The sequence below is a fragment of the Hoplias malabaricus genome, chromosome 11 (genome assembly GCF_029633855.1).
Source record: "Hoplias malabaricus isolate fHopMal1 chromosome 11, fHopMal1.hap1, whole genome shotgun sequence".
Classification (NCBI taxonomy): domain Eukaryota; kingdom Metazoa; phylum Chordata; class Actinopteri; order Characiformes; family Erythrinidae; genus Hoplias; species Hoplias malabaricus.
Window position 1 is genome coordinate 30,454,477 of NC_089810.1, and position 22,023 is coordinate 30,476,499.

General features: G+C 38.4%; 1 protein-coding gene across 3 annotated transcripts; it reads left to right on the top strand.

The window, feature by feature from the left end:
• The first annotated feature begins 1,085 nt into the window (after nt 1-1,085).
• On the top strand, nt 1,086-21,812 carry prdm10 (PR domain containing 10). 3 transcript variants are annotated; one of them, XM_066684632.1, is made up of 24 exons: nt 1,086-1,504; nt 3,668-3,809; nt 4,082-4,243; nt 4,796-4,855; nt 4,953-5,057; nt 5,287-5,464; nt 8,071-8,312; nt 8,551-8,751; nt 8,953-9,025; nt 9,421-9,538; nt 9,650-9,767; nt 9,895-10,179; nt 12,353-12,697; nt 13,524-13,679; nt 14,023-14,202; nt 14,337-14,447; nt 15,496-15,696; nt 15,787-15,930; nt 17,523-17,693; nt 17,849-17,986; nt 18,336-18,510; nt 18,605-18,705; nt 20,466-20,631; nt 21,343-21,812. In XM_066684632.1, exons 2-24 carry the CDS (start codon nt 3,738-3,740, stop codon nt 21,372-21,374), a joined length of 3,534 nt encoding a protein of 1,177 aa, XP_066540729.1. In that variant the 5' UTR covers nt 1,086-1,504; nt 3,668-3,737; the 3' UTR covers nt 21,375-21,812. The 3 variants fall into 3 exon arrangements, with proteins under 3 accessions (XP_066540729.1, XP_066540731.1, XP_066540730.1); XM_066684634.1 differs by having other exon boundaries at nt 20,466-21,812; XM_066684633.1 differs by lacking the exon at nt 1,086-1,504 and having other exon boundaries at nt 2,999-3,809.
• The last annotated feature ends 211 nt before the right edge of the window (nt 21,813-22,023 follow it).

A 22,023-nucleotide genomic window follows, 5' to 3' on the forward strand; every position in this document is an offset into this window, starting at 1 on the left:
TTGGAACAGCTGAGATTTCTTTTCCTGTCGTAATTATGAGAATTTAATATATATTTTTAGTTTTATTTATTTTTACAGGATTTTGACTCGAGATTAGAAGGCCTCCTCCAAGTGGTGAATATGGTACTCCAGGCAAAAAATTAATCTATATTTTTTTTGTTAACTTCACCATTCACACAAAAGTTTGCCTCATCACTGCACAAAATCTTCTGTGTAAACTGAGGGTCCTGTAGGTCTTGTTCCAATTTTTGTTTTGCCAATTCTGCAATTTCAGTGCACCGATCTGGGTCATCCTCGTTGAGGTGCTGTAGCAGCTGAAGTTTGTTAGGGTGCCATTTGTGAGTAGCTAATATCCGCCGAAGGGATGTTCGACTGATGCCACTCTCCAGTGACATACGGCGAATGCTAAGCTGTGGGCTCTTGTTGAGTGAAGCTAGGACAGCCACTGATGTTTCTTCATTAGTGACAGTTTTCGTGCGTCCACATTTTGGCAAATCCCACACTGAACCAGTTTCACGAAACTTGGCAAGCAGTTTGCTAACTGTAGCATGGGAGATGGGTGGTCTCGTAGGGTGTCTTGCATTGAAATCTGCTGCAATTACCCGGTTACTGCGTCCACCAGACATCAACACAATTTCTATCCGCTCCTCACATGTTAACCTCTGCGACATGTCAATGGCTGTAAACAAAGAGAATTTTGTAAATAACTCATGAAAGAATAAAGTTACGTTAAACCAAGAACACCATTGTTTTTCTTGTGAAATTGCCAATAAGTTTGATGTGTCACATGACCCTCTTCCCATTGAAAAAACAGAAGTTGGATCCAAAATGGCCGACTTCAAAATGGCCACTATGGTCACCACCCATCTTGAAATGCCCCCCCATATACTAATGTGCCACAAACAGGAATTTAATATCACTAACCATTCCCATTTTATTAAGATAAATGGCCCACCCTGTATAATGAATACACCGAAAGCCCTGACAAAAATTACAGAACACAAGTATATTATTAACCATTTAATAAATCCTTGTTGATAAGTAATATTATAATAACCTATTGCATATAACATCTTAAAGTACTATAACTATAGGTTTGTGAACAAAATAATAATTATTGATGAAATAAGCGATTTTAAACATTAGAATTATGGAATTTTCTATGCGGTGTCTCCTCATCGAACCCAGAGATCGACGTTTTTAACTCTTCGTTAACGCAGCTCTTTTTTCATTGGTTAAAGTGAATGATGGAATTTTCCCATTGGCCAAGAAAGGAAAGTGCGCGGCGAATACAACGCCTCACTTCACACAAAAACTGTGGTGATCATCAAATAAACGATATGCTTAGTATAAACGAACATTTTGTATAGAAATTAAATATCTGTCTCTCAGAGATACTTGAAAATATTCACAGATATAAAGCCACTTATCAGGTCGACGTGTGTTGCTAGGCAGAATATGTTAATATATGCAATGCGGCCATCTCTGCAGCTACCATTCTGAGGTAAGACCAAGGTAAACGGTTTTGTTAAAATAATACTGACTCTTGCGAAGTCGATTCCCGAACGTTAATCACTGTTTCAAGAAGATCTCTCTATGCGTATTTCTGAAGATAAAGTGGTCGTCTGTGTTTTAGTTATCAGTTTGAATTTACACGTTTTCGGGTCTCTTCGAGGATCTTGTTGTTGTGTAGTCCCACCCAAAATGGAGCCTCTCCTTCCTTATTCTAAAGCAGGCGCAGGGCTGGGCTCAACTATGAGTGGGGAGCGAAGGGTCTATGTCTGATATTTAGAGTCCTTTAAAAATCCGCTCCTTTTCCTCAAAATGTCGCTAACGTTGTGCGCACAAGAGAAAGCGCGTTGCTCTTGTCCAGATAATGTTAATGACTACCTCTCCGGGGTTATCTTCAATAATGTTGGTGTTGCAGTGCATCAGATCGCCCGAGTTTCTGCCGCTGTGATACGTGTGGTATGGTCCGGTTTGGAACTCAGAACCTGAGGGGTCAGAGCAGGGGGGAGAAAATAGAAAATATCTGTAACTCCCATGTCCCCATAAAACGTTTTATTATGCTTAGGTTTATTTCACGCTTTAAGCAAGGCCGTGTTTTTGTATATTTGCATCCATTCATCGTCGGCGGCCATTGCGACTATTTCGCACGTCTTTCCCTTCTACCCCCGGAGAGCTTTTAGACTGACCGTTCCTCGCAGTAGCTAACACGCTGCTTTATTTTGGTTAAACCGCCCCTCGGTAGCTGTTCAGCCGACGCAGCTTTACTAACCCCCTAAAACGACAGTTATTTTATACGAGCCTCTTATTTAAACGTTTGGTTTGTACGGTGTCGTCTCCACAACAACGGCCCACTAACGTAGAACCCAAAGCTGCGTTCATATTTATATTCGCAACATACACCATTAAGTTGCTGTTTGGCAGTTTAGGGTTAAAACTAACGGCAAAACGTCGCTAGCTAAAGTTAGTTGACTAAAACCAAACATTTTTCTTTTGAATGTTTCAGACCTTTCACTAGCTAAGCTTTCTCCTAGTAATCCACGTTACCATGTAGCCGCCAAGCTAATCCAACACAATCCTAATTTGAAAAAAAAAATCCTGATCACATTTTTTTCCCGAGTCCCTCAGAACTGTAATTTAAGGGTGGACGATATGGCAGTATTTTATTTTCACAATAAATTTTCAAAATATATATTATTTACAGTGCACTTGTGCCACTTTAAAAAACATCACATTTCCTTGTAGTTTATTAATTCAATAATATTTATTGACAATTTAATATACTACCTTTATAATTAATTAAATATTTATTCGATCAGTTTTCCTGAACTATTCATGATATTCACAATATGCTAAGTACAGAATTTTTATAAAAATAACAATCAAAAACATTTCACAGTAATTTTAACCTATCACCATATTGGCCATCTCTACCATAAATCTATGCATGAAACACATTTTTAATATTTAAGGTACCAGTACTGTATGAGGAAAGCTCTCAGGTCAATATAACAGATTTTGTATGTTACAATGACACATCTGTTTGTGAATTCATTCATTTTCTGTAATCACATAATTCTCTAAAGTGTAGGTCCAGAGCCTACCTGGAATCACTGTGCGCAAGACAGAAACACAACCTGGACATGGTGCCACACGTTATTGACGTCACTCACACACTCATCTATGGACATTTTTATTTCACACTTTAAGCAAGGCTGTGTTTTTGTATATTTGCATCCATTCATTGTCTACGGCCATTGCGACTATTTCACTCACCTTTCCCTACTACTCTGAGAGCAGTGTTCCTCACAGTAGCTAACACGCTGCTTTATTTTGGTTAAACCTCCCCTTAATTAGCTGTCCAGCCGATGCAGCTTTGCTAAATCCCAAAGACAACAGTTATTTTAAAAGAGCGTCTTATTTAAACTTTTGGTTTGTACTGTGTCATCTCCACAACAACAGCCTCTAAGGTAACCAAAGCTGCGTTCATATTTTATATTTGCCACACACACCATTAACTTGCTGTTTGGCAGGTTAAGACTAAACTTGTACTGGGCGCAAGACAGAAATACAACCTAGACAGGGTGCCACACGTTAACGAGGTCACTCACACACTCATATCTATGGACATTTTATTCCTTTCCTGCATTCCTTGCTTCAGTGTGCTGCCTGGGTGATCTTTGGCAGTTTATGAGGAGGCACTAGGTGTGGGGTGTCCTCAAAAAGTTGCCATGGAGGCAAAACAGGAATCATCCCCTGTGTGGAGTCAGGCGCCCAACAGTGAAGCCAGCAATCCAACTCAGGTACAACAAACCACATGTGCTTAACAAAAGTTGCACAATTGAGTAATTTTGTATTTTTTATTATCAGTGGCCATTTTGAGCTTAACGTAAGCAGATATTCATCAGCATATGTTCTGTGCATTAATATATCAGAAGATTCAACGGTTTATCATATGTATAGAGAAACAGTTACACAGCACACAGATTCTTACTCAGAAGTACTTCCCAAACTACAGCATAATAAAGTTTTGAGTGATACTTTAAGCGCTTATTTTTTTTGTTATTACATATAGGTGCATTTTGAGGGTGGTGCCATGGCTCAGATTGTGTATAGTGGAGAACAGACAGACAGAGGGCAGCAGCAGGTTGTCTATGCTGCTGATGGGAGCTCCTACACATCAGTTGAGTCGGCAGAACACACGCTGGTGTACATACATCCTGCAGATGGAGCACAGGTAACCCAGACTTTAGCCTTGTGGAAATTATGTGCCTAAATCGTCACACACTTAGCTTTAATTTAAAATAAGCTAGTATAGATACGGATGAAAACCCGGATGAAGACACTGTGAAGACTAAATGTTAGCATGTAAATTGTAAGGATGTGCTCTCATTTGAGGTATAAAGCTTTGCCACACTTCCTTAAAAGTAAGTCCGTTTTTGTAGAGTGTTAGGCTGTTTTAGGCTTTATTCAGGAATTTTATGTAGACAAGGATAAATGAGTGCATTGCTGGGGGAGCAATAACCACCATAGAGCCTGAATACAGGTGGAGTGGAAAGTTGCCTTTATCACTAATTAAAATCTCAGTACCTACCCAACAAACAAATTTCAGAATAGCTGAATATTCAGAGCCAGCCCTAGTAAATACCATGTCATGTGCTGTCCAGAAAAGCGATTATTTACAACTCAGCATACAACTTTGGCTGACTACCTACATCAGGCTCACTGCAGAATCTTTTTTGACCAAATCATTGTTTTCATTCTGAATTTGAATGTGCTTCTTTTTTAGGCTGTTTTTGCAGATCAGCCTCAAGTGGCATACATTCAGCAGGATGGTACAACTCAACAGGTATGAACTATCGTATCTGATGTATGCATATGGTATAATTGAAATATTTTTCATGTGACTTGTTGATTAGATAATATTAGATGATCTCTTCCCTCAGGTCACCGTCTTGCTACCAAGTGGCCAGAACATGAATGCTGCTAATCTACACGTGCTCAGTAATGTAGCAGATACCCCTCAGGCTATACTAGAGCCTGTGCCACAGGTCAGAGAGAGTATGTTTTAAGAACATGTGTATTGTTTGCTGTCATGTCGAAACCCTGCAACTCCATTGTGAATACACATTTGGAAACTGAGTTGTGCTTTGCATCATGTGGACGTTTTTGTGATGAATGGACCAACTTGAATATTTTACTTTCTCATTTATAGGAACTGTTTTGAAGACAATAAAAAGGATATGGCTCTTTACATATTTCCAATTTCTCTCACAACAGGCCAGCACTACTCTTCCTACAATGACAGATCCTGCAACCAGCCCTCTAGGCGCCACAGATTCTACAGTGGACTCTGAGGACGAAGATGAGGATGATGATGACGATGATGATAGGGATGATTCTGAAATGGAAGATTGGGAACCAAGGGCACCTCAACCATTTACTCCTCAGCATCTCTGTAAGTAGGATCCTATCAGTGTGTGACCACTGGTATATGTGTGTATACAGACCTTTTTTTTTTTATTTTGTCAGAAGTATTCACTCACTGACAAAATCATTGAATTCAGGTGTTCCAATTTACCTCCATGGCCTTAGGTGTTTAAACCAATAACCTAGGCCTGCAGTCTGCTTTTAAAACATTTTAAAAATAATGGGTCTTTCTCAAGAATTCAGTGAATTCCACCATGGTACTGTGATAAGATGCCACCTGTGCAAGCCTAGTTGAAATTTCCTTGCTACTAAATATTCCACAGTCCACTGTTACTGGTATTATATATTATGTTACTGGCTTTCCATGGATGAATAGCTGCATCCAAGCGCAATGCAAAGTGTGGGATGGTATTTACTGATTGTAAAGCATACCGCAACTGCGCTCTAGAGCAGTGTAGACGTGTTCTCTGGAGTGACAAATCACATTTCTCCATCTGACAAACAAAGACAAGTCTGTGTTTGGTGATTGCCAGAACAGTATTTGTCTGGCTACATGGTGCCAAGTGTAAAGAGGGGGGATTATGGTGTGGGGTAGTTTTTCAGGAGTTGGGCTCGGTCCCTTAGTTCCAGTGAAAGGAACTCTTAATGCTTCAGCATACCAAGAGACTTTGGACAATTTTCCTCAATTTTGTGGGAGCAGTTTGGGGATGGCCCCTTCCTGGTCCAACATAACTGCACTCCAGTGCACAAAACAAGGTCCATAAAGATATGTATAAGTGAGTTTGGTGTGGAAGAACTTGGCTGGCCTGCACAGTCCAGTCCTGACAGTCCTGACCTCAACCTGATGGAGAACACCTTTGGGATGAATTAAAGCGGAGACTGCGAGCCAGGCCTTCTCATTCATCATCAGCTTCTGACCACACAAATGTGCTTCTGGGAGAATGGGCAAAAATTCTTATAAACACACTCCTACACTTTGTGGCAAGCCTTCCCAGAAGAGTTGAAGCTGTTGAAGAATGGGATGTCGCTCAATTTTGGGTCAAAACATTTTTTTGCCATTCACTTTTTGAAATGATATAATTCCATGATTAAAGTTATGAGGTTGACTTGTAAAACACTATTGGTGTTTCTGCCTGTGATCTGGCCAACTGTCCAATCAAAGTGAAGTTTGCACAACTTGGGTTGCCAGGTATGACACATAATAGCAGACATAAACATGCTGAAGCCATGGACGCAAGCAAGCAAACAGAGATAACGTTAGATTCTACCAGACCTAAAACGCCTCAGCATCTTTCTAAATAACTCCATGATGAGTGACAGAGTAAAAAAGTGGAAATACTCACAATGTATTTGGAAGATGGAGACAGCTTAGAACTTAGCATGAATACAAAACAGATCCCGAATTGGCCAATTATCCCCCAAACAGGTAAGGAAGTAATTGCTGAATAATACTTCAAAATTACAGATGTTTATGTATGGATTAAAGCTGTAACCTTTGTGGTTTGTGTGCTTTAAATGAAGAAAATGAGGAATAACGGCAGGATTGTTAGGTGTAAACAGAGTGGTTTGTGTCTTTAAAACGAATAAAATGAGAAATAACAGCAAATTAGTGTGTGTAAACCTCATGGCAAGTGTGTTTTAAATGAAAAAAAAAATATAGAGGAATTATGGTTGTTTCTTTGAGGCTACCTTTAGCCTTGCATATTTAAAGAGGAACAAAGAGTTCTAGAAGCTGGTGAATAATGTCAAAATTAGCCTTGTAAACTGACCTTTTACATGTGGAGCTCAACTTTGAATGTGAAAATTCTGAATAACAACTTAACATCTGTCTACTAAACTGATATTTATGGTAAAAAGAGAAAAAACAGTAAGTAAGAAAACATCAACCTTGTCTAGTGGAAATGGAAAGTAGCAACTTCTAAATGCAGGACAAAGAATGGCAGCTCGTTCAGTTTTGCCTTTCTCTAGGTTAGGTATTTTAATGATGTAACAACCTCATAGTCGACTGTTTAAGGTGGAACAGAGAATTCAAGTAAGAAGCTGGTGAATAATGTCAATATTAGCTTAGTAAACGGATCCAACTGGGGTGGGACTAAACGTTTGAATACTAAAATTGTGACTACGAAGCAAATATCTGCCTCTTAAAATTACATTTTAGGTGGAAGGGAAAATAGTTAAAGGAGATAACGCCAGCCTTATCTAGTGGAAACATTTAAGGTGGTAATGACAAGTAAAAGCTTGTAAATGTGAGAATAAATGGTGGCTGCTCTTTTTTTTTTGTCTTTACCTAACGAAGGTAGATGTTTTAGTGAAATCATGTTCAATTTTCGGTGTTGGGTTCTTTTTAGCTACGGAGTTCCAAAGTTCTTAAACTCATCCTCCACTCCTTCGTGTAGGTTCAGTTTTCCTCAAACTGGCAATCAGCGTGAGCTTCGTGTCTGGGGAGGAGGGGGAGTTGGCAGACAACTCTCTCCAGTATTTTGAAACTGTAGTACATTTCCCATTTATAAAGCTTGCTGTCAGTATTACTCCTTTTAAATTTTATTTGTAGCTAAATGAATAACATGTCATTGACAGCATTTAGTACCAGAAATGTTGGCCTTTTTTCAATTGCATTTCCCCTTTTTATTACAGGGTGTGAGGAATGTAATAATGCGAACCCTGGTGCATGTATGAAGCACGGCCCTCTTCACCCAATCGCTAACAGGCCTGTGATGTCGAGAGCTCGAGCTAGCCTGCCCCTCGTTCTGTACATTGACCATTTCCTGGGAGGTGTATTTTCCAAAAGGCGCATTCCGAAACGTACTCAGTTTGGTCCTGTGGAGGGGCCATTGGTTTCACAGAGTGAGCTGCAGGACACACAATTCCAGCTCAAAGTATGATGGATGTGATTGTGTACTTTTTCCAGTTTATTTTCCATAATTTGATACATTTATAAAAGCTTGTAAAAATAAGACATTCTTTCTTTTTTAAAATGGTCTTGAAAGTCTTGCTGTTTGCATTTCATCCATGTGCAGTTAATATATACTTTGTGTACTTTGTAAACAGTGATCTTTAGCTAAATTATGATCTCTGTTTAAAAAGACTATGTTCTGTTTATGTTTTGTGGTATAGCTATGTATGTTAGACCCTGAAAAAGATGCTGAAAGGGCAGAGGACCTATGGCTTGATCTCTCTGATGAGCATCGCTGCAACTGGATGATGTTTGTTCGGCCTGCAGAAAACCATCTAGAGCAGAACCTGGTAGCATATCAATATGGTTCTGACATTTTCTTCACCACCATAAAGAACATTCAGCCAAAACAGGAGCTGAAGGTGAAGAACAGTAGTCACTTTTTTGTGTCCAGTTCTGTAGACTGCTGTGTTTTAATGTTATTCAAGTCTTGAAATTCATTGACATTTTTTTTTAATATGAAAAAATTCTTCCTTCAACTTTAGTGGATTTTATTGTATAATTCTTTGGCTGACACTTCTTAAAGATGACTGTCTAATTTCAGCATACTTTGTACTTTGTAGGTTTGGTATGCTGCATCTTATGCCGAGTTTGTCAACAAGAAAATTCATGATGTCACTGAAGAAGAGAGGAAGGGTATGTCTCTTTTCATGTTACATTTGGTTATTACTTAGCTAGGAAGAATGGCATTAAAGATTACCTAAAGCCTTGGGTACACTACATGAATTTTAAAATTGGCGCCCACTATACGACTGGGGATAATACACTACACAACCCCAAACCCCCGACCCAGACATGTGACTTGTGTTTTCTAGGAGACAAGATAAACATGGACCTATAGCCACTTGTGGTGTTTGTTTGTGCTGCTATTTGTGGAGATTGTGTGTTTGTGTAGTGTCAGACACCATGTGCCCTCACTATAAAATATGTGTAGTGTATCCAATGCTTTAGCTTACTGTATAGAATCTACAGATTTCCTTGGGATGAAAATATGCTTGCTCTCTCTTAAATTGTGTCTGTTGTATCTTCAGCTTTGCGAGAGCAGGAGAAGAACTGGCCATGTTATGAGTGTAACAGGCGCTTCATGAGCTCAGAGCAGCTCCAACAGCATCTGAACATGCATGACGACAAACTGGACCTCATTCAAAGGTTCAGATTTGGCACACACAAAACACAAGTGGCCTTAACTGATGCACATTATCATACTTTCACTGTGGTGTTAGCTGTTTGCTGGAATACATGGATATATTTTATCTATAGGCCCAAAGGACGAGGGCGGGGGAGGGGAAGGAAAAGGTTTGGTGCGGGAAGGCGACCTGGAAGGCGACCTAAATTTATTCGCTTAGAAACTCCAGCAGAGAGCACAGATAAATCCCAGGTACCGATTTGGATAGGAACCAGAAACAAATGTGATGTTTATCTGTTATTACCTAAGCTGCTAATTTTATTGGTCACTGCTATTGAGAATCATAACCTTACTGACCCTGAATATTTGGTGGTTGTAGGACATGCTGCAATTTTCTGATAAACCTCCATATGAGGAACCAGCAGGTGGGGCCCCGAATGGGTTGAAGGTGAGTGAGCTGGGAGATGAAGCTGTTGGAACTGTGACTGAAGGTGCGGTAGAAACCCAGGCAGACCAGCCAGAGGCTCTTCAGGATGTGGATGGTACTGACATCTCATCAAGAACCTCTAGTGTTCCCCCACCTAACAAGGATGAACAACTTACCGTAACTGCTGGTGATTCCCATCTGTCTCCACAAGACATGAGGCGAGCCCGGAGAATTCGGGTAAGGTTGAAGTCTTCTAGTACCACAGCTCCCCATATGTATCTCTGAAATATTGTATATTTAGTGGGCGTGGAGTTGACTGACAGTAGTGTGTGTGTGTGTGTTTGTGTTTTTTCTCTCATTGTGCGCTGCACATTAAGGTGGATTTACAGGTAGGTGTAATGCAGAAAAGGGGGAAACCTTGAGCATTTATAGTATTATAAATATAATTTCTGTACATTTTTATTATTGGCATCCTCATGACACCTTTCTGTATTGGTTCAGTGACTTTACTCTGATGCGTCTGAAAAGTTTGTGCATAATGTGATTAGGAAACGTAAGACATGTCTGTGTTAGAATTATGGCTGGACAGTAATTCAGTATCAGTATATATCACAATATAAAATCTTTCAATAACAATAATATGATTTTTTAACACATTTTCAATATACATCATTGTATATTGATGTATACATCATTGACATTCATTACAGGGCACTGTCGTCAGTTCACTGCACTCAAATTAAAATTAAGTATAAAAATATTATTATATAAAATAATTATATTTATAATTATATATAAAAATACTGACAAAGCCAATAGGTTTATGTTTGATAGTGATGTCATGTTTCTTGTTTGTTTTTGGAACTTTTTCAGTGGAGTTTATATCGTATCGACCAAAATCAAGAAATGTATCATGATATAAATTTTGGCAATATCGTTCAGCCCTAGAATTGTCTGAATTTATATGTGTTTTATAATTACGTTTGTTGTGTACTTTTATTTAGAAAAAATAATTGTACCATAGCCCCCTTCAGGGTGTGTCCCCACCATGCGCTCAATGATTCCGGGTAGGCTCCGGACCCACCACGACCCTGAACTGGATAAGCGGTTACAGAAAATGAATGAATGAATTGTACCATATTTTATTATTATTATAGATTATAAAATTTGGTTGAATTCATACACTCAGTTTAATCCTCACTACATATATCATTTTTTTATTTTTACACAGTTCTATAAAAAAGGTTACAAATGTTCACCTCTCATTCTGTAGAAGAGAATGTAATGTACCTTTAGGGAACTGGACTCTAAAAGCAGGGCTGTACATTTTTAAAGGTTAATTTACATTGCTTGTACTATTAATAACCTGTACCGTAATCTTTTTTTTTCTGAGAGTGTAGCAAACGGACTAAAGAACATTCCTTGACATTCCTATGTCCTGTCTTCATCATCCATGCCCCACATTTGACATTGATTGGTTTGTAGAGATGCTTGTGTCTGAATGAAGAGATTAATTTCTACTATTTATTGCCACTGCATATTTGTGGCACACATGAAACTTACATATTATCTGTAAGACATAAACACATACATTGCTTACACATGCAATGCTTAGCCAGCTTATTTTATTAGTTCCTAATTTTCATGTTCAGATCCAAGTTTAACTCATTGTGCTGGCTGATTAATGCTGTATCCCCAACCACTCCAGTCAGCACTTTACCTTCTAGACTACTGAGTGCCCTTCTGATTATGATGTAGTATTTTTTTATTGCTTATATAGTGTGCTGTTATGCAGTTTGGAATATATTAGGAATAATGCAGTGGGACTCACAGTTGATTTTGAGTTTTAGATTTTATTTATTTTTACTACAGTAACACACAACCTAAAAACCAAGACCACCAATGTGTGAGACTGGAGAGAGGTGTTAAGTCTTTAGTTTTCTCTTAGGGCAGAATGGTATGGCTATTGAAATGAATTTATACAGTTAAATGAATGTTTTTTGTGTGTTCTGTTTTCTACTCTTTTATTTGTAGTGGATACAGTGAGCAAAATCACTGCCTCAGCTTCCTGTAATTGATAATTGATCTGAAGCTTCGAAGTGCTTTCATACCGCACAAGAACAGAACTTTGTTTCAGTTTGGTCCGGACTGAGACCACCACTTTTTTTTTTTTTTTTTTGGTTCTTTGTTCCTGTTATGTTTCGGTCCAGACTGAAAAGGTCCTGACCAAAGTGTGTTAAAGCACCCTTAGTGAAATTCTGACAGCTATTAAAAATCCTGCATTATTTTTTGCATTAACCTGTATTAAAAATTTATTATTTGGCTACTGTGCATCATCAGCTTTTATTGTGTACATGCACTTTTCTGTCTTCTCAGACCTAAATATTACTCTGCCTTTTCTCTTTTTCAGAATGCCGCTCTGCAGCACCTTTTTATCAGGAAATCCTTCCGGCCGTTCAAGTGCTCTCAGTGTGGTAAAGCCTTCCGTGAGAAGGACAAATTGGACCAGCACATGCACTTCCATGGCCGGGATGGCTGCCACCATGTCTGCCACCACTGTAACAAGGGCTTTCTCAACAGCGCCACCCTTGAAGACCACCTGCAGCTACATTCAGACCAGCGCACCTACTCCTGCCTGTTCTGCACAGAATCTTACGACAGGCTGGACCTCCTAAAAGAACATGTTGGAGTTCACTTGGTCAATGGCAGCTACTCTTGTCCTTCCTGCAAGAAGACATTTACTGACTTTATACAGGTCTAGTACATTATATCTAGATCTATTCTTGCAGTCACAGAGGAGTCAACCTCTAGAACCAATAACCCTTAAATTCACACGTACCAAATTCTATATATTCATTGATTGCCATGTACTACATCCATATAGGACAGTTTTAACAAATATTCTATTTTTAATGACTTCATACAAAATCAGAAATTCTATTTTTATTTTATTTGACTGTGTAAAACATAAATATGCAGGCATTCTCTTAAACACACAAGCACTTTCAAAGACAGAGAGACTGAGACCAGATTGTGGCAAGTGGAGACAATCTAAGGGAGAAGGGTATATTAGACTACAATATAGATTCAAATCGAAGACTAAATTATCTCAGTCCTATACAGCTTTATACCTAAAAAAATGTTTATATGGGTACACCACATAAGTTGGATAATGTGCAGTAATTGTTTAAGGCTAGCATTGGACTAAATAACATTTTTATTGCTGGGGAAATATATGAAGTATTGGAATTTTTCTTTTTCTGAGATTTACTTGTTAGAATATATACAATGCAACAGCAAAATACAAGTCTGAAATCCATTATCATAATATAAATACAGTAACAATTTACTTATCTTGTAATTTAATGAAATATATTTTCATACAATTCACTTCTTTGTTTCTTATCTCTTTTATGATAAAATCCTTAATTATTTATGAAATGTTTACTATGAAAGTAAATAAGTGCTACGTATCTAGGATTTGTTGTGTAGTTAGGCAGCTATTTGAATTGTTATATGTATATGACAAAATGTGAAATATATTAATAATGCTGTAAATTATATTATGAATTTATGTGCAGGTAAAGAAACATGTGCGCAGCTTCCACTCTGAGAAGATATTCCATTGTACAGAGTGTGAAAAATCCTTCTGCCGGCCAGACAAATTACGGCTGCACATGCTGCGTCACTCTGACCGGAAGGACTTCCTGTGTTCCACCTGTGGCAAGCAGTTTAAGGTGAGGGTCATCAAATTGCTTTCTCTAGTCTACTTATGTGATTACATTTTATTGTTGTACATTCTTTTTTTAGAATTGACTTTGTTTGAAATTGAACCTGATTTAATAAACAGGAATTATCAGGTAATTTTAATCAGGTGAAGTTAATTTCTAGGAATTAAATAATGGATTGCAAACTTAAACAACAGCTGCAATAACATGTAATTCACAAATATTTTTGACAAACACAGGCAATGTAGCCTAGGGCCAGTTTCTATCTCTTGGTAAAATGGATGTCTTTAAGATGGTTAGAATTTTTAAAACAGACTCTCAGGTTTTATCAAACTGTTCTGCTCTTGTACAGAGGAAAGATAAGCTGAGAGAACACATGCAGCGCATGCACAATCCAGAGCGTGAGGCCAAGAAGGCTGACCGCGTCCACCGCACAAAGGCTCTGAAGCAGAAGGAGCCCACAACAGATTTTGAGAGTTTCATGTTTAAGTGTCGGCTTTGCATGATGGGCTTCAGACGCAGGGGCATGCTGGTAAAGATTTTTTCCATTCTCTTCCTTTGCTCTTATTCTTAAAGACTGCATGGAAATATCCTTAATATTTTGTGTTGTTTTATCAATGACTTGCATAATATGGGTTTTATATACACAGGAACTTTATTTTACAGGTAAACCATTTATCAAAGCGCCACCCTGAGATGCGAATAGATGAGGTCCCAGAGCTCACCTTGCCTATCATTAAGCCCAATAGAGATTACTTCTGCCAGTACTGTGATAAGGTGGGGGCACATATCTGAATTTATCATTTCATTTTGATTTAGCTTAGTCTTTTCATAAGTTTTTTTACTTATGCACATGTTAATTAAAAATCAGTTGATTTTCAGCGACTTTGTGTAAAATGCAAATGACATATGTAGGTCTTCACAATTTTAGCAATGGAAATTTTTGGCAGAAAATGATCAAAATGGATATGCTGATTATAAACTCAATACAGTGTCAAATACAATGTCACACATTAAAAATGACTGCTTGTAATGTAAAACTATATCCACAAATGCACAAAGACTCTACGTACAACTATGTACATATGAAAAACAAGTCCACAAATGAAAATGCAGGTGAAAATATCATCATCATCATCATTGGTTTGAGTTAGGATTTAATTGGCCAAAGAATACAGGAATGTTGTGGCTGCAGGTAGGAGGAGAGTGGAGTCGGCCCTATGTGAAGATCTGAAGGACTGGCATAAGATATCTTACATCTTACCCTGTGTATGATTATTAATATTATTATGTACCTTTTCAATTCCACATTCCTTCTGCTGAGTTAGTTTGCTGTCAAACATTAGGTCATAAATATTTAGTAATTTTGCAAAAAGAAGCTCACACAGACAACAGGGGCTGTGTGTATGTTTACACATTCACAGCATTTCATTTACAAAAAGCACATTTTTATGAAAATGTTTTATCCTTTATTGTCTTTAAACCTACTACCTTTAAATATGGAATAAAAAAAAAACTGTTGCGCTTAGGCAGCAGAATGTATTTAAGTGTTTATTCATTCATGTAATTGTCCTCATTTTATTAGTTCCTTTTTTGGCCACACGTATTGGTTTGGTTTTGGAAAAACATTTTAATTTCTTTGAACCACTAGGTGGTGTTAAACTTTGTTGATTATTTCAAGTATGGCATTCCTTAAGATAATCCTAAACATATATGAAAATATTATGCAGTGTGTTAAGTTACTGATGGTAAAGGAATATTTCAGTAAGATGATTTGAATTTGATAACTTGATAAACGTTGTTAAAAGTTGCTGTAAATCTGTAGGTATATAAGAGTGCAAGCAAGCGGAAAGCGCACATCCTAAAGAACCACCCTGGTGCCGAATTACCACCCAGCATCCGAAAACTTCGTCCAGCTGGTCCGGGTGAGCCAGACCCTATGCTGAGTACTCACACTCAGCTAACAGGCACCATTGCAACAGCACCTGTCTGCTGTCCACACTGTGCCAAGCAGTATAGTAGCAAGGTATGTTTGTTTGTATTATAATTTTAAGTGTGGTAAATCAGTTTTTCCTTTAATAACTCATCAAGTTAATAATTTTTATTTTGTCCACAGACAAAAATGGTTCAGCACATTCGTAAGAAGCATCCAGAATATGCACAGCTAGCCAATAGCATCCAAGCTCCTCTGGCTGCAACAGTTCTTAGCAGCACACCAGCTGTTATTACAACTGATGGGACAACAGCTGAGGCTGTGGTGGTGAGAACATACACACAGTTCATATACTAGAACTGGTAGGATTAGGAGTTACATTGATTATTAAAGCAATTATCCACAAGTGAGCAGCAGATAACTAGTCAAGAACAAGGCCTGAAACATCATGGTAGTAAAACAGAAAGGAGAAACAGAATTTATTTTTCTGTTAGACACAAAACCCAAAGATATAAAGGAATTTTTTTCACTACCAAAAAGTAGCCAATAATATTTATTTATGTTATTTATTTTCTCAATTTGTGTTTTGTGGACCTTGAGGAGACATATTTCCTTAGATAATCTGTGGGGTGTGCTCTAGAAGTAATATGTTCCAAGATCCCTGACTGAGCTGTATGGTTTTGTACCATGAGTGTGGGTGTTGGACTCAGACAAGGTTGTACCTTGTCTCCGCTCTTGTTTCTGATATTCATGGACATGGTAGCATGCCATAGACTGGGACAGGAGGGCTACCAGTAGTGGGATAGAGAGATGTCCTCTCTGCAATTTGCAAATGATGTTGTCCTTCTAACTTCCATTTACGGAGGTCTCTAATGCACAATTGAGCAGTTTGCAGTCAATTGAGACACTGTCAGTATGCGGATCAGCTACTCCAAGTCTGAGGATGTCTGGTTGTCTCCAGGGAAAAAAGGGCATGCTCTCTCCAGGTATGGGTCATGTTCATGAGTGATAGGAAGAGGGATCTTAAGATCACATGTATGTTCGGTGTGGTGTCTCTCAAATTTCAAGTCAATCTAAGTCCCTACCCTCACCTATGGTCATGTTCGTTGGTTAAAGACTGAAAGAACGAGGTTGACAATACAAGCAGTTGAAATTAATTTTCTCTGATTGCTGGGCATTTTTTGTTATTGGGCGAGGAGTACAGCCACTACTCCTTCATACTGAGAGGAGCCAGTTTAGGTGGTGGAGGCCTTCCACTGGATGTATATCAGGCATCGCCAACTGGGAGCAGGCTCCGGGGTAGATCCAGGACCGGCTGGAGGGATTAAATCTCCCAGCTGGACTGGAAACACTTGGTAATCCCCCCCCCCGAAGACAAGTTAACAACATCCCTACTATGGATCAAACAGACAAGGAGATGCAAATTGTTTGGATATATTTCTATAAAGTGTAAAATACATCAGAAGAATAATGAAATTTCTTTGCAGTACCTGAAACCAGGGTATGCGCAATAGAACAGGGTGTGAATAGTTGAATATTAGGTTTAGTACTGAATCTCTGATATTTCCAGGCCCCTAGGTGACATTCGCTTATATAAAGTTGAATCCAATTCTGCAAACTGTTTCTCAAAAGGCAGAACCCTGGGAGTTTAATCTTTAATAGGTAACAACCATTTGAGTAACATTTATAATTATCTTGTATTAAATAAAGTGGAGTATATTTTTCAAGTGAAACCCAAGGAGGATATTTCATTAACTTGCTACTTTGCCATTTAATAATGAGACATTTGGGTTAATACATGTTTTTCAATGATTAGTTGAATAGTTAAAAAAAATCAGTAGTTGTACAGCCACTTTTTTTTTTTTATTTAATTATATATGTACTATCAATATCACTAATAGTTCTTTTCCTTTCCCCAGACGACAGACTTGTTGACTCAAGCAATGACGGAGCTATCTCAGACTTTAACCTCAGACTACCGCACAGTGCAGGGAGACTTCCAGAGGATACAGTATATCCCTGTGTCTCAGGCAGGAGGAGGTTTGGCCCAACCCCAGCACATTCAGCTGCAGGTGGTGCAAGTTGCCCCGGTAAGAGAATAGATTTTATGTACATAACTTCCAAAAACTTTATCACTGACACTGTGTAAGCATGTTTTTTTCATTAAATTTTGTTTTCTTTTTGTCTTTTCTCTTCTTCTCTGCATGTGGTTTCTTTCTGAATTTCATGTTCCCTCTTTCAACAGGCATCCTCTCCTCAATCCCAGCACTCCACAGTAGATATGACCCAGCTGCAGGATCCACATAACTTCACTCAGCACTCCATCCAGGTTCAGCACATCCAGGTTTCTGAGGCCACAGGGACTGTACAGGCCACTACACAGGTCTGAATACATCAACACGTTAATTGTTTACATATTGCATATCTAAACTATGACTAAGAAGAGGGTTTTTTCCCCTCCATACCTAGAAAAGAACTGCATTATATATTTTCTTATATTTTCTTTCTGCATGTCAAAAGAGACACAAGTTCGAATAAAATGTTAAACCTTAAGAATATCAAGAATGATAGTGATGTATTGCTGTCATGTTTATCATTAAGGTTGCAGTCCTTCATGTCGGACCATTGTGAATCTGAAATTTAATTTACTATATTTGTCTCTGTATTGATGGTAATATCTTTTTTCGCAAATCAGTTTAGGATTCTGACGTTTTTATTTTTATTCCTTCTAGGTCGCAGGCCAGCCTTTAAGCCCTTCCTCCCAGCAGACGTCACAAGAGTTAAGCCCTGCGCAGCTGACTCCTGTAACTCTGGCTCAGAGTCAAACCCTTCAGACATCCACCAATCAAACACAAGGGACAGTGCAGCATGCTTATTTGCCTAGCAACTGGAACTTTAGGAGTTACCGTGAGTCTGTGTTACAATTTGTTCTTTCTCTTTTGTCCTGTCTTTGACCTAAAAAAATAAAAACCAAAATATACCTATTGCCTCTCTTCCTAAGCCTCCGAGATCCAGATGATGACTCTGCCTCATGCTCAGTATGTGTTAGCTGAGGCTAGCACACCTGTCACTGCTGCTGTCAATAACAACCAGGTCAAAACTGTGAGTAAAAAGTATATGAAATGCTAATGTTACTATTCTCATTTATTTTTATAAACACCTGATGCTTATTCATTTATTTTGTTACATTTGATATGCATTTTCTAATGTTATGGGCAATAAAATATTTTTTATAATAATTTTTGGGCAATTTTTTAAGCCTGCCTTTTTTTGTCCATCCATCCGTTCATTGAGTGTCCACCGCTTATCCGGGGCCGGTTCGTGGGGGAAAAGTTCTGAGTAAAGAAACCCAGACCCAGATGTCTTCCCTGGGGCCTCCTCCTCGTTGGACATGCTCGGAACACCTCACCAGGAAGGTGTCCAGGAGGCATCCGGACCAGATGCCCGAACTACCTCAACTGGTTCCTCTCAAAATGGAGGAGCAGCGGCTCCATTCCAGATTCACAAAGCACATGTAGACTGCACCCTCCAGGGTCCCCAAACTCTGCTTTCTCTGTAGAAGACTTGCTGGTGGGATTGAGAAGTATTCCTTCCATTGCCTAATGATGTCCTCTGTCGAGGTCAACAACTCCCCACCCCCACCATATACATTGTTGGTGGAAATTTGCTTTCCTTTCCTGAGTCGCCTGATGGAATTGCCTCACCGAAGTCCTCCCACACCACACTTGTTTTTAAAAAAAATCCAATTCTTTATGGGCCAAATGAAGCCATGAAACACTCCAGCACTGTTTGTGCATTGCTAGTGTAGCTCTTTTTGCCCCATGATGAGCTACAATATGGTGCTTTTCCACTGCCTAGTACTTACTTTACTTGACTCAGCTTTTTTGCTTTTTCATTAGGCAAATATGGTATTGGGAACTTTCTAGTACCTGCTCACTCATGATTCCAAGCAAGTAGGAACTAAAATGTGACACATGAACCTTGTGGTTTCCAAAGCCTGTCATTCTCTTTAGAGACTGCATATTGCAACATCACCTGCTACATTTCAGTGGGACCTGTTGTATAGCACTTTTCTACAGAGTAACCAGAAGGATTCCCATTCATGAACCTAATTTGGAACCCTGTGGTGCATTTCCACTGATATAAATTGGTTCTGGAACCAGAAAAGTTAGTCCCCAAATAAGATTTGATTCTCCAGTGCAAACCATGACATCACGTATGGGTGTGTTGTATTAAAAACGCTCCAGTAGGAGCACAGAGCCTCAAATAAAGCATGATGATGCAGTAAAGCTGGACAGGGTCATTTCCAGGGTGTTATATAAATAAATAATGAGAAATAAGAGGAGCTTACTTTGTTTGTGTATGTTTTCCTTGGCTGTGTTTACTGCGACACAAGGTCCATTGGCTACTTTTCTCTGCAGTTCTGAGGCCAGCAGTGTGGCTCAGAAACCAGCTACATTAGCACATGTGTATCATACATCACTCTGCTGTAAACAAAGAATAAACAACGACCCTATAGTGACTCTGTTCGTTTATCTAGCGCACTGGTGCTGAATTCAGTCACAACAATGCTGAAACAGAGCACCCATCATGCCCTCTACTAATGACTTGGCCTTGACTTCCATCTAAACTGGTGGAAACGGGCTGGGTCACTGTAGTGTGGCAAGGTTCCAACTATCCAGAACAGAACCGGTTCAAGAACCAGAGTCCCTTTGGCAGACGGGCTAGTATTGACAATGAACCTGGCACCAAAAAGCAAAAAAAGTTGCATAGAATATAGTCACCACATATGACATTTCTAGTGATGGCATTCAAATAATATTTTGTATTATTGTGACACTTATTTTTGTTTGTTTTTACAGACTCACTATGTGATTTCTGAAGGGCAAACAGAGCTGGACAGTAAACAAGTAAACACCCCACCCACCACCAGCCAAGTACACACTGATCAACTGGAGCAGCCGTCCACCAATCAACAGGCCACCACCCAATATATCATCACTACAACAACGAATGGCGCTGGAGCTAGTGAAGTGCATATTACTAAACCCTGAGTTTGGGTGCCTCTAAAATACACACACACCTTCACATCAAGACTGCCTTCCCTCATGCTCAATCTGACCACCCATTTTCTAACAGTTGACTTGGAGCGTGATTACACTTGACTTCAATCTGCAGACTGAAGTCTTTTGAACTGGAGAAAAAGGACAGAGATTTATGATTTTTATTCTCCTGCAATTTACTGAAGAAAAAAAAACATTTTTTTAAAACGATGAATACAAATGTATGTTTAATAATGTTTAATTATTACCAGAAACAATAGATTTAAATAGATTAGGGAGACTCTCCCAACCCAAACCCAACATATCAATGATCATGTTTTTTGTGGGTTTTTAATTTTTGCTTAACACCTTTCATGATTTTAACTCCTCTAATTTACCATCCTTCTTTTGAATCTTTAAAAAGTAAAACTCCTGTTGAGTTATTTAATTTACGTCTTATTTACAGATGAGACTTCATTGGAGATATCACTAGGTAGTTTTAAAAAACAGGAATATACTTTTTTTTTTCCCAGAATAAAACTGTAAATTCTGTGTTGAGAGTTAAAACTAACATTAACTGACAGTGAAGAAAAAAAAATCAATCACCTGTAATTTCTGGAGAAACAAGTTTCTTTACAAAATATTAATGCACTGGAGGTCAGTTCACTAATACCTTTTTTATTGGCATTATCTGCAGATGCCTCTCCAGCTGGACTGGATTTGAATTGATTTAGCAGTTTGAAACTGAACCTCTGAATAAGAAAAGGACCTCCGAATGATTGAGAAACTGAAGAAAGCTATAGAAGGTGTCCTATTTTTTTGTTTTCTGGCTTGTAGGTGTGTTTATAAAAAAAAAAGTTATTTCCTTACTGCCAGGTACTTATGATCATACTGTGTATCTTGCCTCCCTTATTTTTATTTTTAGAATTCATGGATATCTTGTATTTATTTGAGATGTGAACTTAAGCCAAGTGTCAGTTGAATCTGTATTTACCCTAAAAAGGGAAAATGGAAAAAGAAGTTACTTTGTACAGAGGGAGGCCTGTATAATGTAAAAAAAAGAACTGCTGTATTATTCTTAATATTATTAGTTTATAGTGTGGCTACAGTAAGAAACGTGTATGTCTCCAGGTGAATGTGTTCTGAAGTCAGTAGAGCTGGGAGAAAATAAACACATTTTTCTATATCGGATTGTTTTAGTTGCCTTTTTTCATTCATGATTTACTTATTACTAGTGCTCTTGGAATTAATGCACATTACCAAATGTGAGAATTTAATGCTTTAATTTATCTTTTAAAACAATAATTAATCATTTCCTCCCATAACTTACTCCTTTTACAGAGACTAGTGATCTATTAGTGGTTTTATTCAGTTATGT

Coding starts and splice junctions, on each gene's coding strand:
- prdm10 (XM_066684632.1), top strand. CDS start 3,738: ATGGAGGCAAAACAGGAATCATCCCCTGTGTGGAGTCAGGCGCCCAAC. Junction 4,244..4,795: donor ATCCTGCAGATGGAGCACAG/GTAACCCAGACT, acceptor CTTCTTTTTTAG/GCTGTTTTTGCAGATCAGCC. Junction 4,856..4,952: donor AGGATGGTACAACTCAACAG/GTATGAACTATC, acceptor CTCTTCCCTCAG/GTCACCGTCTTGCTACCAAG.